The following is a 17986-nucleotide window of genomic DNA, read 5'->3' on the forward strand; positions in this document are numbered from 1 at the left end:
GATTTCACGCGTCCGTCTAATCGTAGATGTCATGCAGTGTGTATTTTTTTTATCGTTGACAAGTTACATGTCGACGGTTCAGTTCAAGAAACCTATATTATTCCAAATTTTGATCAAATTGACTTTTTTGGAGGAGGGGGGGGGTGTCTGTGTGGTACAAGGCCTTGTAGAACCAAACTGGTCATTTCGAAGGTAGAGCGCTTGCCTCCGTGTGGAGAGGAAAGAAGGAAAGAAGGCACAGATTACGTACATGAACTTTTCATCATATGCCCTCGTCCGCGTCCCTTCCTGTCATATCGTTATCATTGTTTTGTATTTGTCCCCCCCCCCCAAAAAAAAAAACTACGTCGTCGTTTGTCTACATCAAAATGAAAGTTGTCCTTATTGAGTTCTTGTTTGGGTTTTTAGGGGAGGGGAGGTAACCTTTTCCCGTCTCCTGAAGTCCACTTATTTGGTTGCATTGTCACAATTTTTGTTAGCCGTTCTACCCGTGGTAAAAAACAAAATGTATTGTTTCCCCCATCCTATTTGAATAGGACGGTTCCTCGGCTGAGATCACAGTGGTTGCTCTAAGAAAGGCTGTGCTTTGATTCTCCTGCGGGTTGATCTTGAACTTGGATTCTTTTCGGATCTTCCATGACCTTCCTGCCACTCGTTCTTTTCTGCAGGGCATGAACGTTCAAATCGGATGCTGGGGTTTTCATTTACATATACATGTATGTCATTTTTGTATAGAAAGGCGTGACAAACCATAATCCTTCCATCTGTGTTTTTGTTTTTGGTTGTTGTTTTTTATTTAATTGTTGTGGGGTTTTGTTTTGTTTTTGTTTGTTTTTTGGTGGTTGTTGTTGTTTTTTTTGGGGGGGGGGTAAGATTTGCAAGGAAAATATTAATATAGAATCCGTTTTAAATGTTTGTATCTTTAACTAGTACTGGTACATTGTAATTCCCTCTACAAATACTCCACTAACCTGTATGTACATTGTCCTTGTGAGGGTTGCGTAAGTGGGTGGCTGGAGAGTGATGTGGTGTGGTTTGCTCCCTCTTTATCAAATTTATAGCCTATCTATCGTCCTTATCTCTCCACCCTCTTTTTGTGTTCGTTACTCGCTTGTAACAGCACCTCTAATCTTCGGCACTTATATAACCTTATTGTGTTGCAAGGTCCGTACGTAAAACTCTTACTAAAACTAAAAGGTTACATAAATTATAATATCCTACTTCTTTACTTTCCGTCTGTTGTTTCTGTCTCTCTGTTCTACTTTTCCCAGAACTAGATTACCCTTATTGTGTCGGTGTGCTTCTCTTTACTCAAACAAACATAAATTATATCGGTGTGGGTGGTTGGCAGGTGCTCTGGTGTGGTTTGCTTCTTTTTTCCTATCAAACATCTATCGTCCTTATCTCCCCTCCTTCTTTTTTGCGAGCGCCATAAAACCTCTACTAAAACGTAAAAAATAAAATGATATCCTGTGGTCTCATCTCGTGTGGCAGGTGTTGCTGTGGCCGTAACGAGCACTGGCACGTGCAGAGGTGTGTCCCCCGCGTGGACCCGGCCAAGCCGGAGAAATGGCACCCGTACAAGCACACCGAGTCCCGCGTCACCGACGCCTATGGGACCATCGAGTTTCAGGTGAGCAGAGAGACGTGCTTAGCGACATTGGCGTTTGTGAGGGGTTTCTTTTTGTTTTGTTTTGTTTTGTTGTTTTTTGTTGATTGTTTTTTTATTTGTTTTTTTGTTTGTTTTTCATGATTGGGATTCTTTTTAATTTGACCCTTTTTAACGTCATGGCTGGAATGTTCTTTACTGTGGACGATTGTGTATGTTCTTTTGTGAATTTGATATTGTTTCAGGGACAAATGAACACCACCTTCTGGTTGAATGAGAAAAAAATGGTGAAAAATGCTGATGTTGATTTGGGGGAGGGATGAGAAGAGGGAAGGGGGAGAGGGAGAGGGAGAGAGAGAGAGCAAAACAAGATTGAGAAGGGTTGGGTGTTATGATTTGGAATGAAGATAATATAGAATCTTTTTGAAAAAGTAATGCAATGTTTGTATCATTAATTAACTAGTACAGATACGTTGCACCTCTATCTTCAAGTGTTCTACTAACCTGTACGAACATGTCCTTAGGATTACATGAATATCTTTTGCATCATCTTGCTTGTATGTGTTCTCAGGGTGGGCCTCATCCAAGCAAGGCACAATATATGCGCCTCAGTAGCCTGGATACAAGACAGGAAAATGTGCTCACTTTGCTTATCAAGGTAAGTTTCAGTGCTTCTACCACATGAAATTGTCTCCCTTACTTACCCTGATATTTTTTATGTTTGTCTGCACAGCACGTTTTTAAATTACTCATTTGATGTGCTTAAATTATTTTTGCTACTCTGGAAGTGTCTTTGGTGCAGTCAAGTAGTCAATTGTGAATTTCTACTTCTTTGTGTTGTGTTAGGTTTCAGTGTTGTAGAGAGTTGGCTTGCGGGTTGTTTTTCTGAGTTGAAATAGGAACCTCTCTATTCCTCTTCCGTTGTCAAAGGCATGTATGCAAATGAAATTTAATCTTTTTTTTTATATTTTGCTACAAAAGCACTGGGGTTTGGACCTACCCAAACTACTCATCACTGTGCATGGTGGCATCTTGAACTTCGACCTCCAACCAAAGCTGAAAAGAGTCTTCAGAAAAGGTCTTTTGAAGGCAGCCCGTACCACGGGAGCTTGGATTGTCACAAGTGGCACCAACACAGGTGAGCCAATGCTTTAGTTCTCCAGGTGTTTTGTAAGATCTGTTTTCATCCACTTGGATGGCACTGTAACTACAAAGGCTTGGGTTTTATGAAGTTATAACATTATAATCTCTTGATGTTGATGTGAACTTGGGGCTTTTTCCAATCAAGCTGTCCAGTGCTTTTAATTTCATTATGTAAAGTATCTTTATTATCTCTTGACTTAAACACCCCCCTCCCCCCCTCCCCCTCCTCCCTGTGCTTATCAATACGTACACATTTATAGGCACCTACACATACTCGTACAATATAAATATGCACTTATGCAAGCATTTCAGGGGAAAGGGTCAGTTTTTAGACTGGTCCTGAAGAGTGTTTATTGTAAGGATTCACATAGGTGTCATTTTACTTCTTAATAATGTTTTACTTCTCTGGGGAGTAGAATCTAGATGATCTACAGGAAGGCCCTTTTTGTGTGTGGGCTAAACAAGAATGAGTTAGCAACATACGTATTTAAAGAAATGAGAAAAATTGTATTGCAAGTCATGCTGTTATTTATTTTTCATTTTGCCCATGCGTTTCTGATATAATGTTGTGCATTGTTTTCCAGGTGTGACAAGACATGTTGGAGATGCTATCAGTGACCGCACCACCAAGGCGAGGAACAAGGTTGTGGCTATCGGCATTGCCCCTTGGGGTATTGTGGAAAACAAAGAGGATCTCATAGGCAGAGATGTAAGAATGTGATGTATTTTGTTCTCACATTTGGGCTAACTTTATGTCTACCCCAGCTATATTCATCTTCGGAACTCAAGGTGTTTTACCACTAAAGACAAAATAATGAGTAAAGCAATATGTTAAGGCTCAATGAGGACAGCAGAAGTTTTCAAATCTGATTCACAATAAGGTGTGCCCAAGGGTCTAGTGATATTTTGCACTGATAGTGTTTATATTACAGCGTTTTATAGTTGACTGTTCTGCAGTTTTATTGCATCATGAAATTTTACTGTTAATCGTGTTTACATTTTGACAGAGTTATGCGGAAAGTAGTAAAAGTTATTTACAGTTCGCTCTCACCTTTCACTGAGTTTCACCTTTTCAACATCATTATTGTGAAAGCAGCAAAGGTCATTGCAAACACTATAAACACCCAGACATCTGTTTTGAAGTAGTTTTTTTTTTTTCAAAGCAAAAACCAACAGGCATAAAAATTAAATAATACCACCATCAATAAGAGCTATTTGATCATTATCAGGTGTGTGAGAATAATATCATTTTGTCTGTCCATCCAATGACTATATATATATATATATATATATATATATATATATATATATATATATATATATATATATATATATATATATATATATCCCTTTATGGAGATTGTATAATCTTATCTTATGCTAGCTCATCTTTTTCCTTTGTAAGGTGCAGAGAGAGAGAGTGTGTGTGTGTGTCCCTTTATGGAGATTGTATAATCTTATCTTATGCTAGCTCATCTTTTTCCTTTGTAAGGTGCATGAGTCAAGACATTTCCCATATGCAGTATATCAGGTGGACTAGTGTTTCAAATGTTGGTTTTTCTTCCAGATTGTCGTGCCTTATCACTGTGTGTCATCCACCAAGACCAACACGTCTGTGCTCAACAGCAACCATTCATACTTCCTGCTCCCAGACAACGGCACTGTGGGAAAGTATGGCGGAGAGATTCTCTTCCGCAAAAAGTTTGAAAAGTACATTGCTCAGCAGAAAATTTCTATTGGTGAGTTGCAACGTCTATTTATGGCAAGTCTTGCCATTCTTTATAGTGACCTTGACATTTCTTGAGATTGTTAAAGTCTAAAGCATTTGAAAGTGCAATAAGATAGGAAATAACAAGTTTTACTCAACTGCTAAGGAACATGTACTGTAACATCTTTGAAAAAAAAAAGATTTTTACTATGTGTGTAGAGAATTACAGTGCTCCGTTAACTCACTGGCTGCCCATGCCACATATAACGCGGTCATAGTACTGTTTCCGCTGGCTACCTTTGCCACAGGCCCATGCGGTTTTTGAGTTCAGAGGGGTTTTTTTGTATTATTAACTCAGCTTATGCGGTGTGGGTACTGGTTTTTAGAAACTACAACCACTTCGGTAGTGCCGTAGTGCATAGGACAATGTTTCCGTGTTTGTCACACGAAGGACAGTTACTGGCTGTAACAAACTATAATAATTGGACAGACTGTTGCCATCACTGGTCTTCTCTGTGTTCTCTATGGGTATGTACCACAAAGAATAGGGAACAAACATTTTAGTTCTATACAATTCAAATCTGATTTGTTTTCCTTGGTCCCAATTTGAGGTCCAACCATGGTTCTTTTGCGACAGTTTCCAGACCCAATTTTGTTGTTTTGTAAAAATTAGATGAAAGAAGGAAATCACGGTCTGTTTGTCGTCTTACAATATTTATTATGTCCATAATAAGTGTGCAAAGTTTTGTGACTTTATGTCAGTTAGTTTTGTCACAGTGATCATTTGGAAAACACATTGAAATAGCATGTAAGCAGGGTACATCAAAAATAAATGTGACAGGTAGTCAGTGAATCAAGCTTGCTTCTTGTTTTAATGTTATTTAAGTGTAAATTTATGTTGTCTGTTTTTAAAGTGTGATTTGATATGTTTGTACTTTTTTGCAGCAGTGTTTTTCATGCTGTTCCTGCTGAGAATAAGCCATATCAATTCTCAGTTTAGTGATTTTAAGGCCTGTAGACTGTACATTTGTGGAGGATAGTTTGCCTCTCTGTTGTCTTCCCTTACACTTCAGCTTTTCTGGGTGGTTGGCGGGTGCTCTGGTGTGGTTGCTTCCTTCTTTCTTATCAAACATCTATTATCCTTATCTCTCCTTCTTTTTTGTTTATGCTACTTTCTTGTGACACATCTATTTTCGGTACTTATATTATCTTTTTGTGTTGCTAGTGTCCTCAAACTCTTACAAAGTGGATGGTTTGCGGGTGCTGTAATGTGGTTTGCTTCTTCCTTTCTCTCAATCATTTATCGTCTTTATCTCCCCTCCTTCTTTTTTGTGTTTGTTACTTCCTTGTAACATCTCTAATCTTCAGCACTTCTATGACCTTATTGTGTTTCAGGGTTCGTAAAACCCTTGCTAAAAAAAAAAAATCCCTTACGAAAACTAAATTTCAGCTTTTTCTTTACTGGATATTTCTTCCCCAGCCAATGACTTCCGTGGTCATGGTGTTCCTGTGATCTGTGTTGTGCTCGAGGGAGGAGCCAACACCATCCGCTCTGTGCTGGAGTATGTCACGGACACGCCCCCAGTGCCAGTGGTGGTGTGTGACGGGAGCGGCCGGGCGGCCGACCTCTTGGCCTTCACACACAAGTACACCATGGACGACGGGTTAGTTGCATAGACAGTCAGCTGTTTCATTACGTGAAATATTGTAACTGACAGTAGAGATAAATGTTGTAAATAACAGCAGCAATAATAATTTTTCATAAGTTACTAATGGTTTAGTTAGAATTTCAAGTATTTGTGTTTGTTGAGTGTTAATGTGCTTATTTTCTGTACCTCTTTGGTTGTATGCAGTATTTCATCTTTTTTTTTTTTAATATGATTTTCAGAACGATGGCAGAATCTCTGCGAGATCAGCTGATCCTGACCATTGAGAGAACCTTCCAGTACACCCAGGAACAGGCAGAGAAACTTTTCATTGAGCTCATGCTCTGTGTCAAGAAAAAAGAACTGGTTAGTGATCAGTCCATCTCTTGTCTATTTTGTTGTGTCTATTGACAGATCTGTGGTTGTTTATAAAAAATTTTCTGCAAAGTCTTTTTTTTTGTATGTTGAAGAGAACTGCATGCTCTAAAGAATCATTGACAGTATATCAGGGAGCTTATATCCTGTGTCCAGTTAATTCGTGTCCAGACATGCAATCGAAATTGTCCAAGACAGCAGCTCATCATTGAGGAGAAAAGTGATTGTTTTAGACAGGTGGCCGTTAGAGTAGGATCAACTGCACTTGAAATGTCTATGGGATTTGTGACACGGTAACTTCAAATGAGCACTGGTCATGGTGTTTTTGTGTTTCTCAGCAGCATACAATACTTGCAGAAGGAATATGTATATGGGAAGGGGGGGGGGTAACTTTTTGTTTATTGTGAATGTCAACCCCATACAAATTTTATTTCTGCTGGCAACACCTGGATTAGAGTCTATTTAGCTCTTGGTTTTATGCTATTGTTTCTCTCTGGAATGTTTTCAGATCACTGTGTTCAGGATGGGAGACAGAGAAGAATCCAAAGACATTGACCTTGCCATACTGACTGCGCTCTTGAAGGGAACAACAGCCAATGCCATTGACCAACTGAACCTGGCCCTCACATGGGACCGAGTGGACATCGCCCGCAGTCACATTTTTGTGTACGGCCAGGAATGGCCCGTGAGTGAGATATTGGTTCTTTTCCAGTTATTCAGCTCAAATATTCAGATTTGCTTACCTTTTTCTTTAACTTGTGTTTGTTAAAAAAATATAAGCCATTCATTTAGACAGTAGACCAAGAAAGATGTTCACTATCAAATAAGCTAGATATTTCTGTACTTGGGCGCTAAACTTTCTATATCATGATATGATAACACTCATTTAATGATTGATAATTAGATTTTGCAAATTTCTTCTAACAGACTTGTTTAAAAGATATCTAGAGAAGTACGAAATTTCTCAGTGTTTACGAATGTTTGCAAATCTTAAAATTATAGGTAAACTTTTTGCACAAACTATCAATCATAGAAACGTTCTATTTACGGATTTTAGTCATTAATCTGTCCAAAAAGCAAATAAACAAACTAACAAAAAACAAAAATTAATGCTGTTCTTCTTTGCAACAATATATAAAAAAAATAAGGAAAGTTATTTTATGTAAGAGACTCTGAAGTCTGTATGGTCTTTTTTCTTGTCCACAGGAAGGGGCTTTGGAAGTGGCCATGATGGATGCTTTGATCAACGATCGTGTGGACTTCGTGAAGCTCCTGCTTGAGAATGGGGTCAGCATGCACACGTTCCTGTCTATACCACGCTTGGAAGATCTCTACAATACTGTAAGTAACCTCACACTGTGCTGTTTTTTTAGGACTTTAATAACAAAAAATGCTTTAGAAAAGAAAAAGTACATCTGTCAATAGTATCTGTTCTCTTCTTCAAGATAAGAAGTAGTATTTCAGAAAGTTCCCCATAACAGAACTTGTCTTTAAAAACGGTCTTCTAACTTACTTAGATACTCATGTTCCATTTACATGTAAAACACAACATTAGTGGGCCAGTGTCAGACAAGGTAATTTCGATGGATTTTAATCCTTCTAGCTCTACCATTTGGATGTTAGAGTATTTAGTTTTGTACATCTCACTCTGATTTGCTATTTTTAAATGCGGGTATTCTGAATCATTGAAATTTGGTTGAAGAATATTTTCAGGGTTCCATTGAAGATTTTCAGTTAATGTGATAGGACCAATTTACTTGTATCAGTAACCGTCTGTTAGCTAAATGAATAAAAATGTGTTTTTCGTCCTAGTGTTTTAGTTTTTTGTGAAGAGATATTACACAAGTCTGTGGAAAATCTGTCATGGTTTTAATCTGTTTTTATTTCAGAGACAAGGTCCGTCCAATACTCTGAGATATCTTGTTCGAGATATCAAAAAGGTATGAGTCTTGTAAGATTGTCTGAAATATAATGTCTGCATACTGATTGTCTAAGTTGTCTGTCGGCTGATGCTGTAGCTAACTACTGGTAACTGAGACAAATTGATTTGAAACTTGGCCAACATGCAGTGGTTTAACATTTGAATCACGGTAAGTTCTGAGGATTTCTCATCTCTTCGAGAAGATTTCCTGTTATGAATCCAAATTGTCCATCTTCAGAAACAGCCCAATGGTTGCCTAATGGGATGTTATACTCCCAACGACACCTACTAGCTCATTGATGAATGGCTTAGAGCAGACGGTCAGTTGCACTAGCTACTGTCTTCTTAGGCAGAGGGTCTCTGGTTCAGTTTATGTTAAATTAATCTTTTTTGTTTTTGTTTCTTGAAGATTTGTCTTTTCACTTCGGGTGTTAGAACAAAAGTGTCACCTTGCATCAAGCTGAAAAGATGCGTCATGTTTTGTAGGGGCCAGGACTGCCGCATGTTGGCAATCGGCGCATGTTGTGAAGAAACTATGTAGACGAGTCAATAAGGGGACGTAACCTACATAAAATGTACATGTTTTATTAGTGTAGCAGCACACTATTTCCCTTTGGTAGCAATTGCAAAGGGGACTCGGTCTCAGTAGCTGTAACACCTATGGTGTTTGCCTGTCATATTAGAGGTCTGGAGTTCGATCTCCCCCAGCTTCTATTGTTTTTTTTGGGTGTGGTTTTTTCTAATTATTTTTTTACACCTTTGATCTTATGACACAGAGGTCTCATGTAAAGGTTCCACATATAAAAGTTCCCTTGGGGATTCTAAAATCAAGAAGAGTAGGCTCTTCCATCAACCATTCGGGTAAAATTCAAAATTGATTTTTACGCAAAATTGAAGCCACTGTAACCTTAAGAGTATCTTCAAAGAGAACATGTGGCTACCTATCAGGCTGGCTAGGGATGGTTCAACTACATTTTTTTATAGATAAAACTGCCATGTATGTAAAAATCAATTTCATTGTGAGATGAAACTTTTACAGTCAGTTAAGCCCTGATCTGTAACAGGGGTATGCAGAAGAAACAATTGCAAAGAGGACAATTGGTAGAGCTGGTTTTCGTGGGCTTGTATGCCACTTATCTGCCCTAAGCTGACAGTTTTTGGCTTCAAATTTGTTTTATGTGTCAAATCGATAGTCTGATCAGTTACCCTTCCTGTGTAAAAAAATCAAAGTAAAATTGTGACTAGTTTTTTAAAATAAATTAAAATTAAAATTTGGGAAGAACGTCTTTTTTAAATTGTTACACTGTCATAAGGCCTCTTTATCTCAAAATTGCTGTGAATTTTTTTTAAAAGGTGTTTTGTCAGCGTGCAGCATTAAGGTTTATGCTCAAAATAAAATTAGAAGAAGCAAAGTATTTGTGTCAAATTGTCACCAATCATTGAGAGGTACGGTTTCAATGTAGATCTCTCTCTGTTTTGTATGTTATTTTTCTGAAAAGATTCTTCTACTGTGTGCGCTTGTTAATTGCTATCTCACATTAGGGATCCATTTCTTACAAATCATTGTTATATATGACCATTTGTACAGCCACATCATGATGCCAGATACTCTTTTACATTCTTTTCCTATTCCCTTGTGGGTTCCAGATTAAGGTTTGTCTTATAGTATACAAGGTGCTCACTGACTTTGTATACGTTATGTCATAGCTTCAATTTTTCAAAATGTATAGGCTGAAATGACTGCTGGATAAGGAAAATTAAGTAGAGTACGCTATGGAAGCGTATTCATTAGTTTTGCTGTACACATGTCAACATTTTCACTGTGTTTTTGCTTTTAAAATATTGACGTTAGTCCTGGGTTTCCCATCTGTGCATCTCCAGCATGTCCCGTCCAATTACCGCTACACCCTGCCAGACGTTGGTCAGGTCTTGCAGCACCTGATGGGCGGTGGTTTCCGGGCGTACTACTGTCGCAAACGGTTCAGGCAGAAGTACCAGGCCCTCAAGCAGACTGTAAGTACCGGCTGACTCAGCATATTCATTATGTTGTTCTAGAAGCCCTCTTAGTTTGTTCCCAATAATTCTGTTTTTGTACCTGCTTTGCGTTAGTACAATGTCATTACTTATCTTTACATTAGTGATATGTTGTGTATACTTATCAAATGAATGGTTCTGCAACTGTTGAACTGAAAAGCTTCCTTCAAGCAAGAGAAACTAAAATGTTTGAGTTTCGTTACCCTTGTTCTGAGCAGTGCAGGAGACATAAGATACTCAATTATCGGGAGTATGAAGGTCTGCCCTTTTAAAAGTCTTGTCCAGTTTCTCTCTTGTAGTAGTTGCTTACTTGTCTTATTTTGTGAAACATTATTGCACTAGACTTTCATTTTCATTTTACCACAGTTCAAGTGGATTTTGTCTGGTGTCAATTCTTACGCACTTGAAAATCGCTATGCTACGTAAACTAAATCTAATTCTTGGTTAGATATAATTCGTCTCTGCATGAACTATCCTACTTCATATTGATTTGTATGTGCTGTTGAAACGCAGTTCTCTGCGAATGTTTTTAAAACTATTTTTACACCTATAATTTTGTCAAATGTACTAACTTTTGTGTTTTGCGAATTGAATACAGTCTGTATATTATTTTTTCACATCAAGGTGATAGAATGTCCTTTATGGTGTTAATTTTCTCTCATCTTTCTGTGTTTTGCAATGTCAATGCTTTTTTTCTCAACTGAAATGGGTCCAGAAATCAAGAGTGCATGTAGATTCAGTCTAACCAAAGATAATTTAATTGTACCCCAGACCAATAAGGTTTATCTACAACTGACACTAACATTGTGGGGGGAAAATGTATGTAAAGATTGTATTGGACACACAGGAATTGCTAATCTTTGACAAATAACCAAACACCATCTTATATACATATAAATGGAACAACAGAGACTGAACAGTGGGTTTCAGTAAATGATGTGTATGAATCAGTGCAGTGCGTGTCTGTGTGTGTTTGTGCGTGTTTGTTATGTTTTGTCTTTGGCTTTGAGAGTGTGCCTGGTTTCGTTGTGCATGTATGTACTTGTTATAGGCATGTAAAGGTTCCAGATTAATTCCCTGACTTCTGAAAAGTGTGTTCTCAGGATCCAAGGTATGTGGCTATCGGTCTTCTTGTCATGATTACATGTTCCTTGCACTAACTATTTCTTTTAATTCATTTTGCACCTAGATGTCATATCCTGACTTTAAGGTAAAATTTTCAGTGTATTTTTTTATCTTTGGCACTCCTATTTGTAGTAAATTCTATTTTCCCTGTTTTTTTATCTGAGTGCAGCCATCTTTGTTCTAATATCTGTTGGTGCCGGTGAACTCAAATAATCTGTCTTATTTCTCCCTCTCCTCAGAGCAAATATATAAAGTACATTGTAAGAATGAAGGAAATTGTCGTAAAGGCTTGCTGTTGCTTTTCATTCCATGTTATGTTCATCTTAAATGTACCCACCAATGGTTGTACTTCGCATTAACGCATAAATATCAAAGTTATACTATATGTATAAAGAACTTTAGTAGTCAATGTACTGATGCACAAAATTTCATCTTTATCTTTTTAGTTAGAGTTCCCAATTAATTATATTATTTTTAATAGATTATTTGTATGAACTTTACTTTGTAGTATAGACTCAGCAGTAATGAATGATATAGCAGTAGAAACTTTGGGTTTTATTCAGAATTCGCCAACATATGCAGATTGCTTGTTTCAAAAATTTATAAATATCTGTGTAGAATATACAGGTTTGTATGCTTCGGCTTGGCGCAGCTCCTGATTTTTTCCTATAAAGGAGAGTTTCAGTCCAATGAGGAAAGAGCTCATGCTAGTATGTGTCAAGAGCATTTCTTTCTTATACTCATTATTTTTCTGTTTACTTTTACTTTTAAATCATTTAAATTTGAAGTCATTTCATTTGTTACATCATTCTTTCCAGTGTTATTGTCTTTAGGCCTAAGGGGTTGCGGTAATTGTCTGAATGAAAAGGTGGATGATTCTTTTAGTTTGTCTTTCTTCTGGTCATCTCACTGTTGGTTAGAAAACCAAATGAAATAATGCCGAATGTGTGGGCACTTATTGAAGATTGTATAACTATTGCTAATTGAAGCCACAATGAAAAGAAATGTCCATAAAGGTGTGTTCTACTGTAAAGAAAATGTTATTTACTGTATCAGATGTTAAAAGAAATCCTATGCTCATTTTAAACTTGTACAGACAGGTATTTAATTTGGTTTTCTACCTTTCTATGGGATTGTGATGATATTCCTCATTTGTAAAGAATCTATTTTGACTGCTCAGGGTTGGGCATTAATGCAAACTAAACGCCAGACTTAATTGATTGTAAAGACTTAAAACTATGCTTGTTAAAAGAACATCACAAAATGAAAAGTAAATTCATATTATGTAGCTCATATCTTCTGGCCAGCAGTTGCTCTCAGAATGAAATAAGACTAATACCTCTTTGAGTTTGGCTTGCACGAGCTTGTCAAAACCCACCAAAAGAAAGGAAAGTATGTCTGTTATACCTAGTTTAATTACATTCGAAAGGAAATGTAGATATTTTGATTTTTTATAAGGGCTCTGGGTTTTTCCCATTCTTTATGTGTTTTTCTTTGCACGAGCATTTTGTCCATTATTTTCATTTTTAGCTGTTAAAGTCTTATCCTTTTCAAATGTTTTGTAATGTAGCGAACTCAAATTCTTTTTTCATTTATTAAAATTGATCGTCATAATATTATATAGGTTTTTCTTGTTAGGTTTAGCTGGCGCTGCAGTCTGTCTGATAAGGGACATGAAATGAACTGTTTGTAAAGACTGGTATCTTTTGAATAATGCAGAAAAAAGCTGAGTTGGCAATTGATCATGGAAACAATTCCTATGAAAGTAAGCATACAAATACTGAGACCTAATCTAATGTGTGCCAAAGAGACGTTCACAATGTATTTTATTCTTGAGGTTTAATTTAGGAATTGATGTAGGGATCAAGTCTTTAAAAGGTCATATTTAAATTACATAAAACATGCCATTGTTTTAATCTAGTGATTTGTTTCATGTGGGTACTGACAAGTCTCCATTTGCATTTGCCCTTTGTGTCTTTCGTATTAAGGATTGTTTTTGTTGGGTTTTTTTGCTTTCAATGTTTTAAAGAACATTTTTAACAATACTGGATACTGCTATTATCCAGTGCAGTGCAGCGTTATACCAGTATCCTCAGTATCATACTTTTCTGTTTTCTTTTTCTTTTTTTGACTTACTATTATTTACCTCTGCATGTCACATATCCAGGTTATCAGGCAATATGATTTTTGTGCTTGTGTTTCAGGTTTCAGGACTTGATAGCACAATTGTATCAAATGAGACTGACATTTAATGCATAATGATCTTTCAGTAAATTGTCTTTGTGTTTGGATCTTTACCCAAATTGTACTTTCAATGTTGGTATGTGTGATGACCATTAATTGTTATAACCAATAATGAATTGCTTGTTTTAGCTTTCAGGTTTTGAAGTGAATATTGTATGTTTGAGTCGCCTTGTTTTTTTCTTTTTGATAAAAAAATAATGAAACAACAATTGCATTTTTGTGAATGGATGCAAATCTTGATATGGGATTGTCCTTTTGAGACTACCAACTGTTGCTTTCTTGAGCACAACAACTGGTTATTCTGACCTATCTTAATAACATTATGAATATCCTATAACTCAAGTTAGGCAATACTCTGTCGCCTGTAAAAACCTGTCTTTTTTTTGAGGAACAGAAAATTGTAGGCCTACTTAATTGTCTTTGGAATTCGATAACTGAGAACAATAATCACTGGGTTATAGCTGCAATATTTCTGCCTGTCTCATCTCATACTAAGTCGGGGAAATGTAGTAATGTTCCTGGGCCACAAATGTTCACAAAATCATTTCTTGTCGTACCTTGCTTCGATATTTATTACATTCACATGTCATTTCTGTCTGTGTCGTCTTGGGTTCTTTTTAACCGTCCTTTAAATTGACCTTTTCCAGGGTGCGTCAGTGGGCAACATCGTGACCTCCATCCCTCATCTGATGAACACGAAGCCTGTGGAGGAACTGTTTCCTTATCCCTTCCATGACCTTATGATCTGGGCTGTGCTGATGAAGCGCCAGAAGATGGCACTCTTCATGTGGCAGCACGGGGAGGAAGCTCTCGCCAAGGTGAATATTTATCTCGGGGACATTTTTTTCTTTTTAGATGACTAAAAGGGGAATCTCTTTATTCTTTTAATTGTTTCTGTACTATTGTTGTTATGGAACATTGGTTGATGAGTGGAATCCTGGCCGATATAAAATAAATAAATTACAATTTGATTGATCCCAGAAGGGCAATTTGGTTTACAATGGCAGACATTCCTTCATACATAAATACATAGCTATAAATACATACACATATACATTCAGAAATGCACAATACAGAGTTGTTTTACAACAAAGGATGGAATTCTTTATCTGGTTTGGTGTTGTACAGTCGAAAGTGTATAAGACGGCTACCAGATGTTGAGGAGAAACCTGGGTGTCTTGGACAGTGGTATTATTATATTTTTTTTAAACACACAAAGCGGGAAGTGAGAAGTGGCTATTTTATATAAGTAATTGTCTTGTACATGTGGCCGTTAGAGAAGGTCCAACTGTATTTCATTTTACCTGCATTAGCAGATGATAATTCGAAGCCAGCTTGAAAGTTTGCTTAAAAATTTCTTATTCTTAATCTATTCAGTAGCTGTTTTGATTGTTATTTCAATGCCCAACTAGATAGAAGAAGGTCATATTAAAAGTTGTTCTTGAACTCATTTTGGCTAAGATAAACATGTGCTCAAAGGAGGGTAGAATATTTTTTTTTTGGTTCAAGTCCAGTTTCAGTGCTGTGGCATGTCGAGCCTGAAAGTTGTGTCCCCCCAAAACACCTCATAGCAGGCATCTCATGTGCCCATGCTGTCCCCACCCCCATTCCTTCCCTCTCTGCCTGTCTCTCTCCCTATCTCTCCCTCTCTCTCTCTCTGTCTCTCTCTCTCTCTCTCTCTCTTTCTCTCTCTCTCTCTCTCCCCCTCTCTGTCTCTCTGTCTGTCTCTCTCAGTATCTTTCTTTCTCTCTCTCCCTCCTTCGCTCCCTCCTTCTCTCCCTCTCTTTCTCTTTCTCTTTCACACACACAGACACATGCACACATGTACTTACTCACTAACTCACTCACTCACTCACGCACTCACTCACTCACTCACGCACTCACTCACTCACTCGCTCACTCACTCACTCACTCACTCACTCACTCACTCACTCACTCACTCACTCACTCACTCACTCACTCACTCACTCACTCTTTTCTTATCATTCCCCAGGCCTTGCTGGCTGGGAAGCTGTACAGTGCCATGGCTCACGAGGCAGATCAGGACGACCTAGAGATTGAGCTTTCTGAGGAATTCAGGTCCTACGCCGGGTAAGTCACTTCTCTCCCTTCATTTTGACCTTTCATTTATGTGTTCCACCAAATAAATAAATAAACAAATAAATGAATATATAAATAAATGCATTCAATGCCAATTTGATGTCAGTATGCTTGAGAAAATAATTTCAGTTGAAGTCTTCAATTGCAGTTCCTTTCCAGTAATGTCATGGAAAGTGGGAGGGAAGTATTTTTGTGAAGCCGTGTGAACTGACCTCTAAAGTTGTAATTACACATTTTGTCCCATGGGTACAGATTTATTTCGTATTTTTACTGTTGTACTTTCGAATTATAAAGAAAAGATCCTTGACAAAACAACAGCAACAAAAAAAATGAGTTATGTCCCTTTCCCGTATACAGGATTTCAAGTTGTATTTGTATTCCGTAAAACAGGCGTTTTTTGTTGCAACAAGGCCTTTTTATAAACTTCAGCGGTATTAGAAGAAATCTTTGCTTTGACATCTGCACTATGAGTAGTATTGTACTAAAGGTCCTCAAATGTTCCCGTCCAAGAACTTCAGGTTAAGTGAGTTTTGCTGTAGTCCTTTTGGTTTTGTTAAGAAACTAGGGTGTCTTATCTAGCAATACTAATGGTTAAGGCGTGCTTGACTATTATACTGTGAAATGGAAATTTTAAAAATAAAAAAATAACCCACTGCTTAGAAACAACTAATTGGGACACTTTTGTAAATGGTTACTGTAAAACTTATGCATAACGTTTCAAACTGACTTTTCTTTTCTTTTGTTTCTTTTCTCCTTTGACGTTCACCCACCTCTCTCCCACCCCTCTCAAACCCCTCTCCCCCACCCCCCTCTCCTCCAGTGAGTTCATGAAGCTGGCCCTGGAGCTGCTGGAGCACTGCTACAAGATCGACGACGACTACACCCAGCAGCTGCTCACCTACGAGCTCAAAAACTTCAGTGAGCAGACGTGCCTGGGCCTGGCCGTCATCGCCAACCACCGACAGTTCATCGCCCACACTTGCTGCCAGGTCCTGCTCAACGACCTCTGGATCGGAGGTCTGCGCATGCGCAAAAACACCAGCATGAAGGTAAGATCATTATAACTGGAAGTGTTTAATGCTGCCTTGCATATGAGTGGTTGGTTGGCAGGTGCTTTGGTAAGGTTTGCTCCTTCTTTCCTATTTAACATTTATCGTCCTTCTCCTTGTTGGTTTATTTGTTTATTACTCTTGTGACACCTCTAATCTTCGGCATTTATATGACTTAACTGTTGTAAGTGCTGTAAAATTCTGACTAAAACAAATGACAATAACCATGGATCATTTGGAGGATGTGCTGCTTTGACCCTGTCTGTCGGTGCCAACTTGGACTGAATGATATATTATCCCAGCACCATAAAAGTATTACCATCGGTCCACTGAATCTACTATTTCCTACCTTCTCTCTGTGGATGGTAGATGAGCACTCCGATATGGTCTGCTTCTTTTTCTTGTACTGTGTTCCTATTGTCCCGCTCTTTCCTTGGCTAAATGCTGACGATATATGGGTGGTTGGTAGTTGCTCCGGTGCGGTTTACTCCTATTTTCCTATCAAACTTCTATCTATTGTCGATGTCTCTCCTGCTTCTTTTCTTTGTATGTTACTCTCTTGCTACACCTGTAATCTTTGGCATTTGTATAACCTGTCTGTGTTGCAAGTGCTGCAAAACTCTTACTTAAACTAAAACGAGCTGATTTTATATTGCTGACTTGTCATAAGCTACAACTCCACTACTCCAACTATAGTGTATGTCTTTGGCACGCTCTTAGCTCAGTTGGTTGCAAGCTGAACAGCAATGTTGATAACCATGGCTCAAATCACTAATTGGCCATTCTTGAATTTAAATGTGTGGGAAGTTTTCTTGGCTCTCCATCCATCTGGCCTTGTGGTATCGGAGATGGACGATTGACCAGGGGTCCAGTCGCTTTAACAATCTCACATCTATGTAAAGGTTGTGAGGGAATGAAATCCGTACCTTACCAACGTGGTAACATATTGATACTTTTGTTTCTCTTCATCTGCATTGCTAAGGTAATCTTGAGCATTATGTCCCTCCTCCCCCTCTTTGTCTCTCTTAGTCT

At 37.9% G+C, this 17986-nt stretch overlaps 1 protein-coding gene across 3 annotated transcripts in view; it reads left to right on the plus strand.

Annotated features, from left to right (window-relative positions):
* The window catches only part of LOC101850639 (transient receptor potential cation channel subfamily M member 1), a 52746-nt gene extending 35740 nt beyond the window's left edge, over nucleotides 1–17006 (plus strand). The window contains exons 3-17 of one of the 3 annotated variants that reach the window (XM_035969049.1): nucleotides 1495–1633; nucleotides 2181–2267; nucleotides 2591–2747; nucleotides 3337–3461; nucleotides 4320–4491; nucleotides 5941–6124; nucleotides 6349–6472; nucleotides 6990–7166; nucleotides 7688–7822; nucleotides 8371–8421; nucleotides 10284–10415; nucleotides 11801–11821; nucleotides 14453–14623; nucleotides 15799–15896; nucleotides 16726–17006. In XM_035969049.1, the coding sequence (XP_035824942.1) occupies nucleotides 1495–1633; nucleotides 2181–2267; nucleotides 2591–2747; nucleotides 3337–3461; nucleotides 4320–4491; nucleotides 5941–6124; nucleotides 6349–6472; nucleotides 6990–7166; nucleotides 7688–7822; nucleotides 8371–8421; nucleotides 10284–10415; nucleotides 11801–11821; nucleotides 14453–14623; nucleotides 15799–15896; nucleotides 16726–16969 (2017 nt within the window). In that variant the 3' untranslated portion in view covers nucleotides 16970–17006. Of the gene's footprint in view, nucleotides 1–1494; nucleotides 1634–2180; nucleotides 2268–2590; nucleotides 2748–3336; nucleotides 3462–4319; nucleotides 4492–5940; nucleotides 6125–6348; nucleotides 6473–6989; nucleotides 7167–7687; nucleotides 7823–8370; nucleotides 8422–10283; nucleotides 10416–11625; nucleotides 11647–11800; nucleotides 11822–14452; nucleotides 14624–15798; nucleotides 15897–16725 lie in introns of all 3 variants that reach the window. The other 2 variants (XM_013080997.2, XM_035969050.1) reach the window with 2 other exon arrangements.
* Nucleotides 17007–17986: the final 980 nt, after the last annotated feature.

Source organism: Aplysia californica, unplaced genomic scaffold (genome assembly GCF_000002075.1).
Source record: "Aplysia californica isolate F4 #8 unplaced genomic scaffold, AplCal3.0 scaffold00110, whole genome shotgun sequence".
NCBI lineage: Eukaryota > Metazoa > Mollusca > Gastropoda > Aplysiida > Aplysiidae > Aplysia > Aplysia californica.